The following is a 21,854-nucleotide window of genomic DNA, read 5'->3' as shown; positions in this document are numbered from 1 at the left end:
TTCTATACCTACTTTATAGCTTCACACATGTCAAGTCCCATTTTCACACAATTCCTTGCATGATTCGGTAAGGATACAGGCAAGCCTGAGACACAGTAGTAACAGTCTCCCAAAATTTTAATTCTCATGCATTCATTTTCCTGCAAAATGACGAAGAGGCTCTGTGTTATATAAAGACAGATTATATGAATAATTGACAAATGCAAATTTATAAGAAAGAAAAAAAAATGACTATACATATCACCCCACATCCTCAACATCTGATTCAGAACACCATGAGGCAACTCTGTGGCATGCACATGCTCTGCAGTCACTTAGAACAGAGTCTCCCAATTAATTTGCCATGGGGGAGGAAGGGGACCTCAGATTTTCAGGCTAATTTGCAGCTGTCTGACATAGAAAGGATGGAGATGGGCCACAGGTGTCACCAATAGTGGCAAAGTCTTCCCCCCCTCCCCCTGTACTATCCGTTCCTCTTTGGGAGGGATCAGTAAGCAGCTCCAACTTAAAAAGAGAAGCCAGCGGCGGCAGCAGGTAACATGCACCGCTTGTTCAATTGTTATAGTCTGCCAGAGTTAATCCCAGGACTTGGGAAGGTGAGGAAGGTGGGGAGCAACAGATAAAATAGAAGACTGGATATGGGCAAAGGGAAGGGAAGGTGAAATTACTTCTTACCTGATAAATTTCCATTCATCTAAGGAGTGCCAGGCAGTCCCACACCAGTGGTGGAGCACTCCAACCAGCAAATGGAGACAAAGAACAACTCCTCGCTGAGGTCACCCTCTTATAGCTCAACTCAGACTCCAGCCAGCCAATATTTTCTTCAAAAGCCAACTATGGACACTAACCAACTAAACATTAACAAGAAATATTGCATCCTACAAACACTGTTGGAAATTAACCTTGTGTTTACTTATTTATTTTTAATAAATAATGGAACACTGGACTCAGCTCTGCTAGGACAGTAACAAAACAGTATCCCAGAAACAGGACTCACCTGGTTCTGCACTAGTCCAGTTCCATGAAAGATCCTTGAATCACATTCTTCTCTTGACAACAATCCTGCAAGACAGAAGAAAGTACACCACCCAAAGGCAGCCCAGGGTGGGAGGTGGACTGGCTTGCCCTCCTTAGAGGAAAGGAAATTATCAGTTAAGAAGCAATTTCACCTTCCTCATAATCCAGGCTAGCCACTTCACATTAGTGGGATTACCTAAACTACTCCCCAGAATTGCGGAAGGCTGCCCGAGGTCCAAACAGCACTGCCCCAGCAAAGGCAGAAGACTCTCAAACTGCCACATCCAGCCAATAGTACCTGCAAACCTATGCAAGAAGACCATGTAGCTGCTCTACAGATCTTCACTGGAGAAAGCAAACAATTCTGCCCAGGAAATCGCCTGCACCAGAGTCAAGTGTGCTCAAACTGGCCTTGGGAGAGGCTTCCCGGCATCCACATAGGCTGCCGCCACCACTTCCTTAATCCAATGAGCCACTGTTCCACGAAAAGCCACCTCCCCTTTCTTTACCCCCTGGTGAAGGAGAAAAAGCCAATCCAATTTCTGAAAATCGTTCGTAGCCTCCAGTTAACATAATAAATGCCACCACACATCCAATGAATTCCTGCCCATCCAAATCCCTGTTTAAGGATGGCAACAAAACTGACTAATTCAAGTGAAAGTTCAAAACTACCTTCGGAAGAAAAGCAGGTACCGTCTCTGTATCTGCACCCTATCCAGCATTATAACAACAACAAAAAAAAAAGCGCTCTGCACGACAAAGCTTACAATTCTGAAATCTACCTCACCAAACAAACAGCAACCAGAAACATCATTTTCAAGATCAACTAATGCAAAGAAATGTCCCAAAAAGAACAAAAGGTCGGTCCTGCCAGAAAGGAGAGGACTAGATTCAAATCCCACAAAGGTACTAGGAAACGCAAAGGGGGCCTAAGATGTTTCACTCCCCTCAAGAACCTAGACACATCTAGGTGCAAAGAGAGGAGCCTCCCCTGCACGCAGCCCTGATAACACGCTATGGCAGCCACCTGCACCTTCAGCGTGTTCAAAGCCAAACCCTTACTCAGACCTTCCTGTAAAAAATCCAAGATTAAGGGAATAGACGCCAAAGCGGGAAGGCAAGCATGATCCTGACACTAATGCTCAAAAACCCACCAGATCTGGATATAAGTCAATGAGGTGGAAAACTTATGTGCTCTCAGAAGAGTTTCCATCACTGCCCCTGAGTAATATTGCTTTAAGAGTCAAGCCTTCTCAAGGGCCAAGCTGTAAGAGAAAACTGACCCGGACTGTCATGGAATATTGGGCCTTGCCACAACAGCCCCCCCCAAGAAGAGGAAGCTGCCATGGATCCCCCATCAGAAGATGATGCAAATCTGCATACCACAGCCTGTGCATCCAATCCAGGGTCACCAGAGGCACCAAACCTGGATGTCGCGCTATCCTCTGCAGTAACCAGCTGATCATTGGCCATGGCAGAAACATAGAGTAACTTTTCTCGCAGCCAAGACTAAACTAGCACATCTACTCCGAGAGCTTGAACATCCCTTATCTGACTGTTAAATCTTTCCACTTTCATATTCCTGTGACTCGTTATCAGATCCAAAAAGAGACAAGCCCATCTATCCTCGATGAGGTGAAAGACTTCAGAAACCAATACTCGTTCTCCTGGATCCAGCTCATGGCAACAGAGATAATCCGCCTGCACATTGTTGACTCCTGCTATATGCGAGGTTGACAGTGCCTGCAAATGTTCCACCTACAGAAGGTGGTCATCCATTTCTAGAGAGACTTGTCGACTGAGTCCCTCCTTGATAATTTATGTAGGCTACCGCTGTTAGTTGACATAAGCTTCACTGCTTTTCCTTCCAACAGGTCTGCGAACTGCAGGAAGACTAACTGGATCACTCGGGCTTCTAGCCGGTTGATAGACCAAGATGCCTCTTTGGGAGCCTACTGTCCCTTGCATCACCATTTCCTGACAGTGAGCTCCCCAGCCCTGGAGACTCGCATTCGTTGTGACCTCCAACCAGTCAGGTGTCTCCAAATCCATTCCTCTCGAGATGCTCACTTCGTAACCACCAGAGCAACTTCTGCCTCACCTCTGGCGGCAAGATCAATGGCACACTGTACTCCTGAGACTGGGGATTCCATTGAGTCAGAAAGGGCTGCTGCAGAAGACATATATGAGTGTGTGCCCAAGGTACAACCTCTATTGTCAAGGCTATTTATCCCGTCCGCAAGTACGACCAGACGGACAGTCTGATTGCTAATCGTAGGGCCCAGACCTGACCCCAGATCTTCAGGATGTGAGACTCTGGAAGAAATTACTTGCCTTGAGCCATTCCAAACCGGATGCCTGAGATGTTGCAGGCTGCTTGACTAAATTCACTACTCATCCCAGGTGTTGTAACAACTGGACTACCCTGTTCACCCACCACCCCGGCTGTCTGCTGCCAACTTGGCTCTGATTAGCCAGTCATCCAAGTACAGATGAACGAAGCTATCTTCCTTTCAGAGGACCTCAGCCATTACTACCATCACCTTGGAAACTGGAGGTACCGACCTAATACTGCAAAGTGTAAATAGTGCTGATGCTGCTTGCGAATCGGAATAATGATCACTGATATTAACATTTCCATCTGAAAATGGGTAACTCGAATGGCTCAATTAAACCTTTTTAGATCTAGAATAGGTTGAAACTAGCCCTCTTTCTTGGAAACCACAAAGTAAACAGAATAGCATCCTGTGCTTTCCTGACTCTTTGGAACCAGAACAATGGCCTTCAGAGTGAGCAGACGCTGCAACATGGACCGGACCACTGACCTCTTTTCCACGGAATTGCAAGGGGAAACCATAAAAGCATTTGAGAGAGGATGGATAAATTCCAAAGCATACCCATCACATACCACTTCCAAGGCCCACTGGTCAGAAGTGATGTGGGTCCATCACTGATAAAAGAGACAGACGGCTGCCTATCTCTGCAATGCAGCATGGACCCTCAAAACTTCATTGGGAGGATCAAAGAGTTCTGGATCCAGAGGTGCTGTCCTTATCTGGTTTCTTTGCTCGAAAGTACTGGACTGATTACCCAAACCTCTGGAAGGGTGGAAACACCAAGAGCTTCAAAATTGCCCCTTCGTCTGAGAAAACCAGGAAGTTGACTTTCTATCCTCTGGTAACTCAGGAAATTGTAACTTCCCCTATTGATCTGCCATCTTCCCTAACTCCTCCCCAAACAAGCGCCCCTTAAAATGCAACTTAATTAGGTCCAACTTCAAAACAGCATCAGCAAATCAGTTCTGTAGCCAAAGGAGTCTTTGGGCTGCAATCACCAAAGCCACCCCATGAGCCACTGTATGCGCCAAATCATAGCCTGCATCTGCCAGGAATGCAGCTCCTGGCTCCAGGTATGGGCCATTATCTCCCAGAGCTTCTGGGCCAACTATAACCTGGTCCTTGCCACCATACAACAGCAAGCGGAGATTTGGAGATTCATGGTCACCGCTTCAAAGGCCTGCTTCAAAATGGCCTCAATCTTCTGATCTTGGGCATCCTTTAAAGCTGCACCTTCTTCCACCGGAATGCTGGTCCGCTTCGTTGCCGCACAGACCAAGGCATCCACTTTGGGAAATCAGAGCTGCTCCCTAGCTTTAGGATCCATATGATACAAGTCTGCTAAAGAGTGACCTCCTTTAAAATTAACCTCAGGTGTGCTCCATTCCAATTCTATCAGCTGCTGGATGGCCTCGTGCAGAGATAAAAAAAACTAGGATGTATTGTCCTATGTGCTCAGCATCTGGGAGATTCCCCTCTCTTCCAAGAATGGCTCATCAGGATCCCCCACCAAAGCTCCCAACTCTCCACCTGAGTCTCCTAAAGGATCCCTGTCATCACCTTCTCCTTCACTCTTTTCCTTTCCCTTCTTCCCCCTTCTGAATTGGGACAAGAACTCTTTGCAACGCATACTAGGACCCGAGGAAGATCTCTGATAGGGGCAATCCCTAGCTGCCTTGTGGGCCCCTTCATGGTCCCCCACAGAAAGCCTGAAGGCCCTTAAAACATTCTACCCATGAAATGGCGGAAACATCCAACCACAGGGCAGGCAAAACCATCTCTTAGCCCATCCCTGATGGAATTTTTAGGAGAGGTGGCAGCAAAGACTCCTCACTTTCCCTGGTAGGAACAGCAGCCATACCTTCCTCCTGTGAAGTAGAAGCCCCTAAAGTGCCTGCAGGGACAAATTTCCCCTGAAGAGACATCTACCTGGGCCTCCACACACTTCTGGTGAACATTGAGGAAACCTCCTGAGACTAAAGACCCTCATGTGGTAGGTAGAGCAGATGCAGAGCTTCTTCCTGCACTGCTCCCCCATCACCATCTCTCTCCCCCAACAGAGCTAAGCAAATGTCTTCGACCACGTGCCTCAGCAGCCCCTGCAAACACTCAAAATGATGCCTGCCGTGTGTTCCCTGCACTGCCGCACTGATCACTCAACCAGCTCCAAAAATAGCCCCTCAGCACTTTCTGACCACTTGGACCGACACATCCACGATCATAATGGCCTCTTTCATTCCTGGTCAGTCTTACAACATGCACATCAGCATCCAATCTTAGCACTGCTCGACATGCATGCTTTTTTTTTTTTAAACACTCTCCCAGTGCTGAGAAACTAAACTAGCCTGCAGCAGCAGGAAAGGCAGGATGCAGAGAAGGACCAGAGAAAGAAGAGGACTATGCAGCAGGGCTGAGCCCAAGACCTCCTTCCCTTTCAGAAAGAGGGCTAAGTCAGCACCCTTCACCTGTCCTGAATTTTCCAGACACTCAATTGAGGAAAGAAGCTAAGACTATCACCACAGGAGGTCAAAATGGTCAAGGATGCAGGTCTTCTTCTGGAGGTGGAGAAATACTGGCTGGCTGGTGTCTGAGCTGAGTAATGTATGACATCAGCAAGTTGTTTTCCATCTCCATCTGCTGGTTGGAGTGCATAACTACTGGTGAGGACTGGCTTGCCCGTATGAAGAGGAAGGTGATGATGCTGGTGTGGTAGGGGTGGAGGCAGAGGCAAGGAAAGGTGATTATGCCAGGGAAGTGAGGCAAGGGGGACAGAAGGTGACTGCATGCCATGAAGAAGTGAACCCAATGCCAAGTGTGTCACAGCATGAAAACCTTTGTAAACCACTGATTAAGAAGTAAAATGTGCCCTAAGCTTTACTGTGTATTATACTAAAAGAACACAACAAATGCTAATACGCATCCTGTATTAATTAAAAATGTTATCATTAAATCATCATTCCTGGAAATATTTTGACCAGCACCTCTGCAATCACCCTACCCTATTAATCATCTTTGGAAGCAGCCTTATGAGAAAGAGTAAAGAAATCATTTCAAACTACAGTTAAAATAGAACAATCAGATGTAGTGTTGCCATTGGCATCAAATAATCTCCATAAACCAGTCAGATTTCATTGCTTGTGAGGTCACTTATGACGGATTTAAACATGGCTGATCACAGAGGCTCCAGGGAATTGCAGGAGAGAAACAAAAAAAAAATTAAAATAATGCATCAATAAAATTTCCCACTGACAGAATGAATATTAATACATGTACACAGTTTGCTTGCATTTCTTTTAAACCTAACCAGGATTTGAATAAATTGGTCATTTCCTATGCACTTACGGAAACAATGCATATGGTAACTAGAAAAGCTAGAAACATTTGTTAATTGCAGAATGCTTCAAAAGTTATCTGCAAGTTCAAGATTCAACTTGGTGCAGCGAGGAAAGTGGTTGGACCACATCTTTCCATTTAGGGCCTAGTCACAGAGTCCCTAGTGCAACTGAACCACTATCTGCTCCAGGAGGAGGGATGCAGGAACAATGATACAAGTAATTATTCTTATTATTTTGAATAGCTGGTGATATTTCTTATTTAACCCTGAAGCGGTTTCTGCAAGAAGTTCTCGGTTTTCCTGTTGAAAGTATGCCCTCTGTTAAATTTTGCCACTATTTACCTAGGACTTCTTCAGGACCAGAAACGATGCTCGAATACCTGAAAATTTATCCAGCTTCTTAGAGAATTCCTCTTTGAAAATCTTGGATAGAAGTACTTTAAAGGAAACTAATATTTGTGTCAGATTTAAATAATGTTATGCGTAGCTTTTTTAGGAATTTTCCTGTTTCCTATTATGGCCAAGTAGTGAGGATTTATTCTGATTTAGCTCAGGTTACACAAGTGAGGAGAAGAGAGTTCCTTTCCTTTCGACAAGCTATTATTTCCTTAGGCTACTTTTTCATTCTTGGTTACCCCTGTAAATGTATCATTAAAAGGGGTGACAAATGTTTCATTTTCTTTCAACCTGAGCAATTACGTGTTTTTATAGAAGCCCGTACGCCAACCACCTCCTCCCCGGCAGTCTAAGTGAATAGGTGCTATAATTTAGTGCTGGTTGGAACACTATGTTAATGCTTTTTCCTCATTTATTTCTTCTTGTTCTCTCTTTACTTTTCGTCTTCTCTTCTCCTATTTTTTTATATTGGATATTCACAATGTATTATTTTCTTTGTAAGTATATCTCTTGTCATTCTATTTTGTAAAATATCCAATTGTTTTTCCGATGCAAGCAAATTGTTTTTGTTTGTTAACAACAAATTTATAAAGTTAAAAAAAAAAAAATCTATTTACCCAAGACTCACTTTTAAACATATATTATATCTACATACTTTTTTTTTTTAAGATTAACAATAAAACAGTACCTAAACCATCATTATAGAAGCTAAATATATTTTAATAGAGTATCATACTGATTTTCAGACACTACATTTTTTTTTCATGCACCAGACTGTAATTATATATGCTTTGAAAAGTCCTTTATTACGCACCAAAACATCATAGAATATTTAAAAAAACAGTTTGACTCTGGCAGTGGTTTAAAATTATATGGTTGAATCATGTGTTCATCTCACTGTGACAGCTTCAAGTATGAAACTTGAATGGGACAAAACTAGTCTCCAACAGGGTACATTAATATGTTAGTTGGAGACTACTTTCAATATGTTCACGAAGGAGTGTAAAAAACTTATGAAAATATAATCAAGCATGGGAGTAAATCTCAGTGGGACAGGACTTAATGTCCACCAGGTCAATGCAAATATCCTTCCTGGCAACAAGTGTGAAAAATGTTATAAGCCAAATAACTACAGACGTTCAACCATTAATACAATTCAAATATTTGTCAGGATAGAGGCCTCTAATTTTATTGATCTACACTTGTGCCCTTCAAACATTTTAAGTCATAACCCCTTTCTACTCTAATACTTTTAGCCACACTCTTCCCTCTCCCTTCCCCCTAAAAAAGTGGCAAAATTGTACTGTTTAAAAAAAGTAAACTAATGTATTGAAATTAATATAATGTCAAACCAAACCTTTCATGTCCCACCACAATATTTTCCATGCCTTCCGGAAAAGTGAGGGAGGGAGGGGGAAGGGAAGAAGAGTCAGGGACTGACCTACACCATCAGTAAGTGTCATGCATTTATTATAAAGAATAAATTGCTACTTTAGCCCTCTACAGATGAGAAATAAAAATGCGGTACGGTGGGAAACGCAACAGTAAGACAATGAGTACCAAAGACTTACATGCCATTAGTCTACTTTCACAAATACATCGTTTAAACCACAGTCTGACAGTAAGAGCTTCCCAGAGGATTTTAATGCAACTATAAAATTCCAGAGTTTGTTTCTTTTAAACTTAATATGAAATTACATAATAAAAGAACATGTAAACAGTCACAGCACTTAAATTCAAAATTCCATGGTTAATGTGCCAACACAGTTAACAGTAAAAACATGTAATGCTGTTGATCAGGGAAGAGCACGTTCAGAACTTAAGCACTTCCTAAGTAAGCAGTAAATTGTTGCAGCAGAACACAGTATAATATGAAAGAGGGCCATATAAGAAAATTATTCCTTACCTGCTAATTTTCGTTCCTGTAGTACCATGGATCAGTCCAGACAGTGGGTTATATCCCCCGACCAGCAGATGGAGTCAGAACAGAGTTTGAGAGCGTCAGCATATAGAGTAGTGCACCCTCTGCTGGAGCTCAGTATTATGCATAGCAAAGCCCAAAAGCAAAAACACAACATTTTGGATCCAGATCCGTTCCCAAAAAGGAACAGAGAAAGATATAAGTAAACAAACGGTCAACGGGACCACCAACAGTCAACTTGTGAGGAGCTGTGAACAGTAACAATAATCAGAGACAAACAGAATGAAAGTTACCTGGAAGAATCCGAGCAGGACCTAATGAAACCCTAGTTGGCGGGCGTCTGGACTGATCCATGGTACTACAGGAACGAAAATTAGCAGGTAAGGAATAATTTTCTTTTCCCTGTACGTACCTGGATCAGTTCCAGATAGTGGGATGTACCCAAGCTTCCCTAAAACCGGGTGGGGTCCTGAGAGACCTGCTCGGAGAACTTGATCGCCAAAAGAACCCGTGTACTGAGGCGCCAGGTGTAGTCTGTAATGTCTGGAAAAAGTGTGCAAACGACTTCCACGTCGCCGCAACGGCAGATTTCCTGGGAGGAAAACAGAGCGGGATTCCGCCCAGGACGCCGCTTGGGATCGCGTGGAATGAGCCGACATCGCTACGAGGCAGCACCCGCCCCCGCCGCAATGTAAGCCGATGAGATGGCGTCCTTTATCCAGCGCGCAATAGTCGTCTTGGATGCCTGAGAACTCTCCTCGGTCTGACCAGAGGACAAACAAATGATCGGATACCCGGAAGTCATTGGTAACCTCCAGGTAAAGGAGCAGCACACGCTTGACGTCCAGGAGGCCGGAGAGACCGGGGTTCCTCTGGAGCGAACATGGAAGCTCCACCTATTGATATGACGTGGAAGGGCCGAGACCACCTTTGGTAGGAAGGATGGCACCGTACGAAGGGGAAACCCCGCACGTCGGAGAGAAACGCAGATAAGGATCCCGGCAGGACAAGTGCTTGGAGCTCTCTGAGAGTCCGGCGAGCAGAAGAGATGGCTACCAGGAAACAGTCTTGAGGGTCAGGTCCTTGAGGAGGACCCCCTCAGGGGTCAAAAGGAGAGGCCCGATAGCGTTCGCAGCCACCAAGTTGAGGCTCCAAGAAGGGAAAGGATCCCTGACTGGTGGCCGTAGGTGTTTGGCACCCTTCAGAAAACGTGCGATTATCCGGCTAAGGGGTAGAGAGCAGTCCTTCTGTACCAAGACATTCAAGGCTGCCACCTGAACCCGGCGCGAATTATAGGAGAGACCCCTTATCCAGACCATACTGTAGGAATGAAGGATCAGCGGGGACAGTCGCCTCCATGGTTTGGACCCCTCGGTCGGAGCACCAGGCTTCGAAGACCTTCCAAACTCGACGTAAGCGACGGAGGGTCGAAGGCTTGCGGGGAACGAAGCATCGTTGAGATCACTGTCTCCGGGTAGCCTCTGTGGCGGAGACGGGCGCCGTTCAAAGCCAGGCCGCAAGGACAGAAGAGTTCTGCCTGCCTCGAAAATACCGGCCCCTGACGCAGAAGATGAAGGAAGATGGGACAGGCGAAGTGGGCCGCTCCACCGTCATCTGAAGTAGATCTGCGAACCATGGCCGACGGGGCCATCTCTGGGGCTACGAGAATTACAGTCCCTCGATGAAGTTCAACCTGCGGAGAACCTTGCCGACCAGAGGCCAAGTAGGAAAACACATAGAGCAGTTGATCCGACGGCCACTGAAGGGCCGTCGGATCCGCGCCAAGCTCATCTTCTGCGGCTAAGAAGAAGCGTGGAGCCTGGACGTTGAGAAAGGTCGCCATGAGATCGAGGCGTGGAGTCCCCAACGACGGACAATGAGATGCATTGCCCTCGAAGAGAGCCCACTCGCCGGAGTCTAGCTGTTGACGACTCAGAAGTCCGCCTGAACGTTGTCCACCCCAGCATGTGAGAGGCCGCTATCCGGACGAGATTGCTCTCCGCCCACTCCATCAGGGGAGTTGACTCTAGGGAGACATGCTGCTTCTTGTCCCCCCTTGACGATTGATGTAGGCCACGGTGGTGGCGTTGTCCGAGAGGATCCTCACCTCTCTGTGTCGCACCAGGGAAAGAAAACGCTGAAGAGCGAAAACGCACGGGCTCTCATTTCCAGGCGATTGATCGGCCACTTTGCCTCATCTGGCGTCCAAGTCCCCTGCGTGGCGCTTCTTTCGCAGATGCGCCCAATCCCGCGAGGCTGGCATCGGTGGTCACCAACCACCCCAATTGGGAACCTCGAGCGAGACTCCCCGAGCCAGATGCGAGGGGACAAGGCCACCAATCAGGCTTTTCCTGGCTAATGGTGGAAGCGGCAGGATGCACCTGATACTCCTGGGAGACTGGTTTCCAACGGGATAGCAGGGACGCTTGCAGTGGACACAGGTGTGTGCAAACGCCCAGGGTACCATGTCGATGGTGGAGGCCATTCCTCCCAGTGAGCTGCAGATAATTCCAGGCGGTTGGTTCTTCCAAAGCCGAAAACCGAGACACGTGCTCCCTCAGGGCTTGCGCCTTGTCCTGGCGCAGGTACAACCATACCCCGCCAGGTATCGAAGCTCGCTCCTAAGAAATCCAGGTGTCGAGGGCACAAGGGAACTCTTGGAAGGTTCACCACCCAGCCCAGAGAGCATAGGAATTGTACTACTCTGGCCCTGAGGTCTGACCATGTGAGAAGGACTTTGCTCGAATTCAGCCAGTCGTCTAGGTACGGATGTCCTAGGATACCCTCCTTGCGGAGGGCCGCCGCCACCACTACCATGATCTTTGTGAAGGTCCGAGGGTGCGGTCGCCAAACCGAAGGGAAGTGCCTTTGAACTGAAAGTGTTGACCGAGAATCGTGAAGCGAAGATACCGCCGGTGAGAGCCGGCAGGATGGGGAATGTGCAGTATGCTTCCGAGAGATCCAGTGAAGCGAGGAATTCTCCTTGTGCACTGCCGGCAATCACTGATCGAAGAGTCTCCATGCGGAAACCGGCTGACCCTGAGGGCCTTGTTTACTTCCTTCAAGTCCAGGATGGGCCGAAAGGAAACCGTCCTTTTTGGGGAACCATGAAGTAAATGGAATAGTGGCCCAAGCCCACCTCGAAGGGGACGGGAAACGATGGCCCCTATTTCCTGCAGTCGGGTCTACTGTTTGTTGAACCGCTATCCTCTTGAGATCCGAACCACAGGGGGAGAAGATGAACCGGTCCCTCGGGGGCGGACAAACTCCAAGGCGTAACCGTCTCTGTGGTGTCCAGCACCCACTGGTCTATGGAGATAACTGCCCACTCCTCGTAGAAGTCCATGAGGCGGCCCCCGATCCGGGGAGGTGAGAAGTGGGCTCCTTTGGCATCATTGGGATGACTTTGTGGGCGGATTTCCCTGCCCTGGACCCTCTCTCGCGGGCCTCCGCCCACGAAAGGAACGAGACCAAGGCTGGGATCTTGTCGGCTGTATCCGTGAACCGGACTGCCGGTAAGACCTATAACGTCGCTGTGCCCTGGCCCTGGTTCTACCGGAAGAAAATGACCTGAAGGGAACGCTGTCTATCCTCCGGCAGCCCGATGCACCGAATTTTCCCCCAGTAACTGAGGATCTGATCCAGGTTCCTCTCCAAATAAAAACTTCCCCCGAAAGGGGAGGGAGCCAAGGCTCGACTTGGAGGAAGCATCCGCCGCCCAGTTGCGAAGCCACAAGAGCCGTCGGGCTGCTACAACCGAAACCATGGACCTCGCCATTACGCGAAAGGGATCATACAAGGCGTCCGCCCCGTATGCTATGGCAGATTCCAGACGGTCCGCCTGGGTGGCCTCTTCAGGGGGCAACTCCTGAGAGGTGAAAAGCTGCTGTACCCAGAGTAAGCTGGCCCTTTGCGCGAGCGAACTGCACATCATGGCCTGCATACCTAGGGCGGAGACTTCGAAGACCCTCTTGAGGAAGGTTTCTAGTTTACGGTCCTGCGTATCCCGCAGGGCTGTTCCACCCGTGACCGGGATGGTCGTCCTCTTGGTCACTGCCGACACCGCTGAATCCACCTTGGGCACTTTGATAAGATCCAAAAATCCTCAGGGAGCGGGTATAGCTTTTCCATGGCGCGTGTGACTTTCAAGGAAGCCTGGGAGTGTCCCACTCCCTAGTGAGAAGCTGTAGGAAGGACTCATGGATAGGGAAAGCCCTTGCCCTAGGACGGAGGCCGGCAAGTACTGGATCCCCTTAGCGAGAAGAGGAGGCGATGGCAGGAGCCACAGGGATCGGCGGATCTGGAGGTGGGTCGAGGTCCAGCTCCTGAATAATATGGTGGATGAGTTCATCCAGCTCTTCTTTTTGAAAAATCCGTAGGGCTCGAGGGTCGTCCCCCTCCGTATGTCCATCCGGATGCGCCTCCGGGGGTTCCGGGGAGTCGTCTCTCACCGGCGAAGCCGCCCCCGTGGTACGCCGGGGTGGCACGGGAGAGGGACCCGGCAGGGATCCAGGCGTAACGGGCGAGGCGGTGAGACCAACAGCAAGTTTAGGAACCTTGGGGGGAGGGGCCCCCAGGGGATTCGGCGCCTGCGCTCCCATACCCTGCAAATAAGCCATGTGCATTGCCAGAATAAAATCAGGTGAGAAAAACGGGGAGCTGATTGGAATCCCTGGGGGGGAGACCGTCCTGGGAGCCCCGGTCGGGCAAACCCCCCGCCGGGGGCAAAGCCTGTTGAGAGCCAGTGCAACCAATCCTGTCTGGATCTGGGAGCGAGTCCGTCTCACGCTGTCCCCCTAAAATGGCCGCCGTTCCCGCCAAAGGCGGCGTCGTGGCCGGCCCACACCGCCCGGGCTGAGGAGGAGGCAGGTCCGAAATCGCACCGGAGGACTGCAGGGTGCCTTCCCCGTCGTGGAAGCACCGCTCACAAAGCCCCTCCCTCAGAAATTGATTCCCTGGTTCGCCGCAGGCCTCACACCTCGAGGACCACGGCATGTCAGCACCGGGAAAAAAGCCTCGGGGGGGGGGGCCAAAAACGAGCTAGTGCCGCGGGGGGGGCCTGGAATGGCCCTAACAACCCGCCGAAGGGGTCCAGGAACTGCGAGGGAAAACCCCCGTTTCAGTTGAGCACACACCCGCGGGCGGAGCTTGCGAACCGCGGGACCCACAAACGACGCGTGGAGCGGCCGGAACCACCGGCATCCACGGGGCACCACCAAAAAGAAGCAAACCTGTGGAGAAAGAAACAAAAAAAAAAACTTCCACTTACCCCAACGGAAGAGGAAAGGAGTACAGAATAGAGAAGGCAGAGCCACAGACACATGCCTCCTCAAAAATTGAAAAGGTTTTTTTGTTTTTTTTTTTAATTTTAAGGATCCAAAATGAAGAGAAACATAAGACAGGGAAATACTGTGGAGAAAAAGAAAGAAATAACCAAAAATGAAGAAACCCTGTCAATCTGGGGGAGCTATTGGATCCCCCCACTCACATCTGCTGGAGTCAGAAGAATACTGAGCTCCAGCAGAGGGTGCACTACTCTATATGCTGACGCTCTCAAACTCTGTTCTGACTCCATCTGCTGGTCGGGGGATATAACCCACTGTCTGGACTGATCCAGGTACGTACAGGGAACTAACCTTCTGATAACTTAGGGGCCGATGCAATTATGTGCGCTGAAAGTGGGCGCTGACTTGCAGGCGCCATGCAATATGGAAATTAGGGGGTCGCAGCTACCGGTTATGAAGACCGACACCAGTAAACTCGGCCTCTGTTTTCATAATCTGTCTGTCTGCCAGTAATAAAAACGGCCGCCGAGTTTATCGGTGGCCATTTTCATTACTGGCAGATGGCCGGTTATGAAAACCGAGGCCGAGTTTACCGGCGTCGGTCTTCATAACTCAGCGGTCTGCAGAGTTATTTTTATTTTTTTTTACTTTAAAAAAAGAAGTACAGAAAAGCAGTTTTTTCTGCTTTTCTGTACTTCCTTTCTATGCACTCAGCTATTAACGCCTGCATGTGATGAGCACTCTCTCATTCACTCCAAGTCAGATGCGCGTTAAATAGGCGCTAATCCCCCTATTGCATTAGGGGGTGGATTAGCGCCTATTTATCCCATGTCTGACTGCGGGTTAAACAGTGCGCTCGGCTGAGCGCACTATATTGCATCGGCCCCTTAAGAAATAAAAGAATGTGAGTTAAATATACTTTGATACGATGCCTGAGGTTAGGCCAACAGGGTCAGGAGCCTTCTTCATCCATCCAAGCAACAGTAATACAGTAATACAGAGAATTCATGATGAGTTAACTAGAATGAGGTAGATTTTAATTTTGCATATTAAATAATAAATTGTATGTACATGTATGCAAACATGCCAAATAAAAACTTTACTGTAGAACTTTCAGTCACAGAATCTATTCATGAACTGCTGCAGGAAAACCAGGACTTTAACTAGGATCACTTTAAAGAACTACTCAAATAGTACATGAATCTTTGCTTTGCCAAAGCAATGACAAGCCAACTCTAAAACAAACTTTGTTGCTAAGTGAATGCAAATTCTTTATAAAATATAATTATGCAATAAATACAGTCATCCTCATCCTTAAAAATTGACAGGGAATATTTTTACCTTAGCAATCTGATCAAATTTACCGAAGAGTTCATTAAGCATCACCACCAGCTCCTTTGGAGAACAGTCACTAGCCAGGCGAGTGAATCCCACAATGTCTGCATACAGGATGCTGTCAAAGAACAGAGGCGAGATACTGCATTTGTCCAGGTACAGGTTTTCAACAAATTAAAACAAAAACCAAAAAAAAACCACACCTCTGCTCAGGCTGCAATCTTGTGCACTGTAGTTAAAGGTCAGCTTCTGAAACAACTATCCTATATTGAGTTTTGACTAAAAACATGTCCTCTTAAGTCACAGAACTACCTCACATACACAATCTGATGATCTCGTTTTTGTTGTGACTTATCTCCTGGCTTCGAAGAATTCCTCCAATAAGCAGTTTCAGTAATATTCGAATCCCACAAAATTACATGTGCAAAATTGTAAGGAAATATGGAACTGTATCTCTAGCTGACATGTTCAATGTAACTACTGTTGCCAATCTTGTTTATTATTAAAAAATGTCAATAAAAAGTTATAACAAAAAAAAAAAATCCCAAAGGGAGCCAGCCAGTGGCTCAGTGTCAATGCTGTGCCCTGCAATGCAGCAGACCAGCGTTTGACTTCTGAGCTGTTTCTGTTCTACAGGCCCTCCAAGTTTTAGAATACTGTGAATCAGCATTTTCAGCTAAGGGGGAGAAAGGGAGTGGCGGCCATTGTGCACCAAGCTCCAGAGTGGTATGCAGTGGGACAAGGAACATTACAATGATTGGGGTGGACAAAAGGTGTGGTGGCAGGGAGAGGAAGAAGGTGCTGCTGGAGGTTGCGAACGAACTCCAACAGAAGCCAGTTCTCATTAAACTGAATTGAAAAGGAGTAGTAAAAAAAAAAAAAACTGCCTGCCAAAAATATAAGAAAAAATACCCAAACATTGTCTTTCCAACACACACACTTTTTATCTCAAATTCGATAAACCATTTTGATGAGAGAGTATTTCAGAGAGACAGAGAGCTGTATCTTCTGGAAGAAAAAAGCCTGTCACAGGTGGAAAAGCAAGTTTGCTTGCCGTAAACGGTGTTTTTCCATAGATAGCAGAGTGAATGAGCTATGCTGAATGAGTGCAAGGTCCTCTGGCAGCGCTTTGCTCTGCTCATGTGTGGGAGTTCCCGTGCATGTCCCTCAGTCATCATTAACGGTTTTAGTCAGTTAGTATGCAAAGAATGGATTATGGATGAGACTTACTCAAGTCTCATGAGACTGCCAGGGAGGTGGGTGGGTTTGCACAGCTCATTCACTCTATCTATGGAAAACAACATTTACAGTAAGCAAACTTACTTTTTTCTGTCGATCAGCGAGTGAGTGAGCCATGCTGAATGGGGAGTCCCAAGCTGACAGTTGCTACTTAGATAAGCATGATGATGCTCAAGCTATAAATCGCAACCTGATCACCTAGGTGGCAGGCTCTGTGCACTTGGAATTCCAGCTAAGACTACTCTCCCAACTGAAGAGTCAGACTCAGAAACTCTATCCAGACAGTACTGTACTGTGAAGGTATGGACTGATGACCATGTTGCAGCTCTACAATGGGAACATCCCTCAAGTGTGCCAATGAGATTGCTGCTACTCTTTCAGGAAGAGTAGCAGCAGATGTGGCAAGGAGGTAATGATGCAGTTTGTCAATCAGTTGGCTAAGGTTCTTTTGGAAACAGCCACTCCTAGATTGTTAGGATTATAGGAGATGAATAGTTGCCGAGATCTCCGGTGAGCCTGTAATAGGCCAGAGCTCATTTACAATCCAATATATGCAGAATCTTTTCCCTTTGTGAAGCATGGGGCTTTGGAAAGAGCATTAGGAGAGAAAGATTAATTTAAATGGAAGGCTGACCCCACTTTTGGCATGAACTTAGGGTGAGGCTGCAATAGAACTTTCTCATGGAAGAACTGAAGCTAAGATGGAAAATGTACCAATGCATGTAGTTAACTGATTCGTCGAGCGGATGTAATTGCCACTAGGAATAGTGCCTTCCAAGTAAGGAACATCAGATCAGTCGAAACCAGGAGATTGGACATGAGGGCAGTTAACACTACATTCACATTCCACAAGATCGGAGGCTTTTGTATTGGTGGGTGAATGTGTAAAAGTCCTTTCATGAAATGAGACACCAGTGGATGCACAGCGACGGATTTCCCTTGTACCAGATGATGGTATGCTGCAACAGCACTCAGATGGACTCTAACACAAGACGTTTGGAGACATGTCTGAGACAAGTGGTATAGGTACTTGAGTATGAGTTTAGGGGAACAATTAAATGGGTTAAGAAATTGTTCCTGGCACCAAAATACATAATGGGACCATTTAAAGGAACGTCCACCACGTTTTAATAGACTATGTGTGTGGATGAAACACTCTACTGAGATTGTCTGCATGTCTGTTCACTACACCTGGGAGATACGATAACTGAAGGTATATTGCTCACTTGGTTACCCATTCCTAAGTCAGGGTCGCTTCCTTGAACAGTATCAGAGAACCTGATCTGCCTTGCTTGTTTATGTAAAACACTGCAAACTTGATTGTCCGTATGGATCATCACTGCCTTTCCCGCTAGGAACTCTTCGAATACCAACAGTGCTTTGCGAATAGCTCTCAATTATAGAAGGTTGATCTGATAGAAGGATTCTTTGGGGGACCATAGTTCCTGTGTTTGATAATGAAGCGGATGAGCACCCCAACCCATAGTGGAAACATCTGTGGTAAGAATTACTTGATGGGTAGGTGGCCGCAGAGGGGCTCCAGGTGTTAGCGATTCGGGACGTAGCCACCAGCGAATGTCTTTTTTCATTGAAGATGTGATTGTTTATTTATTTATTTATTTATTTATGCATGCATTTCTTATATACCGTGAGTCAGAACACATGATTCTATCTTTACAGTTTACAATATAGCTAAAACAAGTAAGAAACATGAAATACAATAAAATTAATAAAACAATAAGAATAATTAAGTTAAACATAGTACTAAAAGAGTAAAATAGAAAGAAACTCAATAAAAAGAGCATAGGAAAATTTCGTGTGGAGTCCAACTGTCAGTAATCTGTTAACTCTCGGCTCCATAGGCTTCTTGAAAACACCAGGTTTTCAGGTCTTTCTTAAATAGTTTCAAATCCTCCTGCATTCTCAACTTTGGAGGCAAGCTGTTCCAAAGTTTCGGTCCTGCGACCGAAATTGCCCGGTCTCTAACCTCACTCAGGCGTGCTGATTTTATGTTTGGTATTGTTAATAATCCTTTATTATAGGATCTGAGATCCCTTTGAGGCACATGCAGATTGTTACTTTGGCAGACAGGGATTGCGATCCCCGAGTCCATTGACTTTTCAGTCCCCACTGCAACCGTCTCATATGTAGAGGTACTACATGATTTGCGGCCGCCATGTGGCCTACGAGCTTCAGTAATAAAATGGACAGTGGATCTGGATTTGCTCTGTAAGTGTAATGCCAGGAGACAGAGATGTTCTACTCTGTCCTTGGGTAGGAAGGCCCTCTCTTGGATGGAGTTTGTCTGCTCCTATAATTGCAGTATCTGGGTTGGCTCAAGAATGGTCGTAGTTCACGAGGAAACCCAATTCTTCGAGGCAGCGTATTGTAGTCCGCAAGTGTTTGAGGATCTTGAGGATTGGGAGACACTATTAGCCAATCATCCAGGTATGGGAAAATTAGAAAGCCCTTTTTGTGAAGGTGTGCCACAGCCACTGCTAAACACTTTGTGAAGACCCGTGGGGCAGAGAAGAGACCATAGGAGAACTTTGTACTGTGAGAATTGTTTATTCAGAAGCACAGGTAACACCAGCAGCAGTAGTGAATCGGAATATGTGCATAGGCATCCTTGAGATAGAGCACATCCAATACCCCCATTGATTGAAGGAGGAGGATGGTCTTTAGAGTTGTCATTTTGAATTTCTCCCTCTTGAGCACTTTGTCGATTGGACAAAGATCTAGAATGGGGTGCAAGTCTCCCATGCATCTGAGGATGAGGAAGTATTGGGAATAAAACTCTGTATTGTGGCGAGATGGTGATCTGGCACATCCTATTGCCTCCTGACATGTCCCTTGAACATAAGGCTTATTTGAGGTAAGTGGTACTAGGAAGCAGATAGGGGTCTGGGGTCTCCAGATGTAATCCTTTTGCCAATAGCCTTGATGATGTAAGGCCTCTGGTAATGGGAGGGATTAGAGGTAAGATCTCCCTCTGCACCTAATCTTGGATGCCCAGCATAGAGTCGTGTGGGTATGACAGCAAGATGCCCACTATCCGGGGCTCAATGCATCGTGCAATACTGCATTGGCGTCGATATTATCAGTGGAGATTTATGTTTTGACAGCACCAAGTGATTTGATAATTTGGAGAAAGTTTACTTCAAATACATTGAGTAGCTTTGCTTCAAATGCATAGGGACTGCATCGATGAGGCAAGTGTCAATGGCATCTGGTTCGTTCGCACTGAAGGGTCACCGGTGCCATATGTCCATGTATCTTGCATCAAAGGTGCTGATGCACCGTGGAATAGCTGTGTTGCATTGAGAGGCGACAATGCCAATGCACCATGCTTCGAAGAGGCTGGTGTGCCATGTGTCAAGGTAGCTGATACACTATGCTTCAATGGCACTGATGCACCGTGCATTGACAATGCCAATTCACCTATGTTTTTTCGACAGCTGTTCCAAAGGCTCTGTTAAGTGTTGCCACTTCTTGCTCCACGCAGAGCAGTCAGCACTATTCAACCCCAAGGCCTCAGCCTGATACACCGGACAGGGGAATTTTTTTAATTTTTTTAATTTTTATTGAAATTAACAAAATTTTACATAACTTATGTTCAGAAAAAACAGATAGTAGTAAACTAACATAGTTAATACATTCTGCATAATTTAATATTACGCGTCTGTATATTAGTTATAAGTAACATGGGAATCCAATAATACTTTGAGCAGTAATAAGGAAACTTACAGCTATCTATCAATTACTTTGCCATTTGTAAAGTGGAGATCATGAGTAATCCTATAACCAAAACCTGTGTTATATCAGGAAGCAGAATCTAAGTATGTACGCAACTGGGCGGGTTCAAAGAAAATATATTATTATACATTTGCACAGAAAGCACAATGTAAATTTTGCACCTCTAGATATTACTTCTTGTCTCATTTGAAGAAATTTTCTCCTCTTTTCTTGAGTAACTTGTTACGTCCATATATATCCAGATTCTATACCCATGGAATAATCCACCTTGATTACGTAAGTATAACCTTAATACTGCATCCTGCTCCAAGACAAAAACAAAGGAAACCAACATGGTTTCTCTAGTTTCAATAGCAATATCTGAAGATAACTAATAATGCTGAAACATTTAAAGGTTCTTCTTGTAGTCCTAGTACTTGTTTTTCTTCTCTATTTCCTTTCTTTGGGGTATAGAATACTTTAGAGATGGCAGGTATTCCCTCTTCTGTATATTTTAGAACATTTAAACATGTCACGCGGAGATACATCCTTTAATCTCGGAAAGTTTAGAAACCTCAAGTTTATTCTTCTTGTATCATTTTCCATTTTCTCCATGTGATTAAAACATACAGTTTCAGATTTGATAAGATTGTGTTGTACTTCTTCTATATGTTTAACTTTTTGATCGGTCGCAGTTAGATTACTTTCCAAATTTAATATCTTTATATCTAGTGTCTTATAGGTTGTAGATTTTCTTTCAACAAACTTGACATTGTTTTAATTGCTGTCCATAGAAAGAAACATTTTCCAAATAACCTCTGTGGTTATTTCTTGGGGTTTAACCATAGAAAAAGATTCTGAAAAATGTACCTCAGGTTCTGCTCTCCCTGCAAGTACAGGTTTCCGGTTTCCATCGTCGTCCTGCTGTTCCTCGGCATCCTTGCCCCCGGAGCCTTGAACTCCAAGGCTCTCCGAAATGGACACTTTATCCACGTCCTTTCTCGGGGCAGATGTTCCAATTGGAGCCATTTTTTTTCCAGCCAACCGGCTGTAACATCTCCAGACGTGCTGAACATCCATGACGGTGGTTCCGGGGTATTCGGTGCGCCGGAGCTGGGGGATGACTCCTCCACCTGTGGTCCTGGCGTCTGCTCTACGTCCGGCGTCCCCGCGGTGCCTCTCCCCGGCAAATATCTCATAGATCCTGCGAACATAGACTCGATAGGACAGGGGAATTTTTTAGGTGCTCCTGTTCA

General features: G+C 46.2%; 1 protein-coding gene across 4 annotated transcripts in view; it reads right to left on the bottom strand.

Moving 5' to 3' along the window:
* The window catches only part of ADCY7 (adenylate cyclase 7), a 331,521-nt gene that overhangs the window by 99,997 nt on the left and 209,670 nt on the right, over nt 1-21,854 (bottom strand). For all 4 annotated transcript variants that reach the window (XM_029608517.1, XM_029608514.1, XM_029608515.1 and 1 more), the window contains 2 exons: nt 15,631-15,742; nt 13-140 (listed from right to left, as the gene is read on the bottom strand). In XM_029608517.1, coding sequence (XP_029464377.1) covers nt 13-140; nt 15,631-15,742 — 240 coding nt within the window. The remainder of the gene's footprint in view (nt 1-12; nt 141-15,630; nt 15,743-21,854) is intronic.

The sequence above is a fragment of the Rhinatrema bivittatum genome, chromosome 7 (assembly GCF_901001135.1).
Source record: "Rhinatrema bivittatum chromosome 7, aRhiBiv1.1, whole genome shotgun sequence".
Classification (NCBI taxonomy): Eukaryota; Metazoa; Chordata; class Amphibia; order Gymnophiona; family Rhinatrematidae; genus Rhinatrema; species Rhinatrema bivittatum.
The sequence above is the reverse complement of the archived record's forward strand: the minus strand, read 5'-3'. Positions and strand labels throughout refer to the sequence as shown.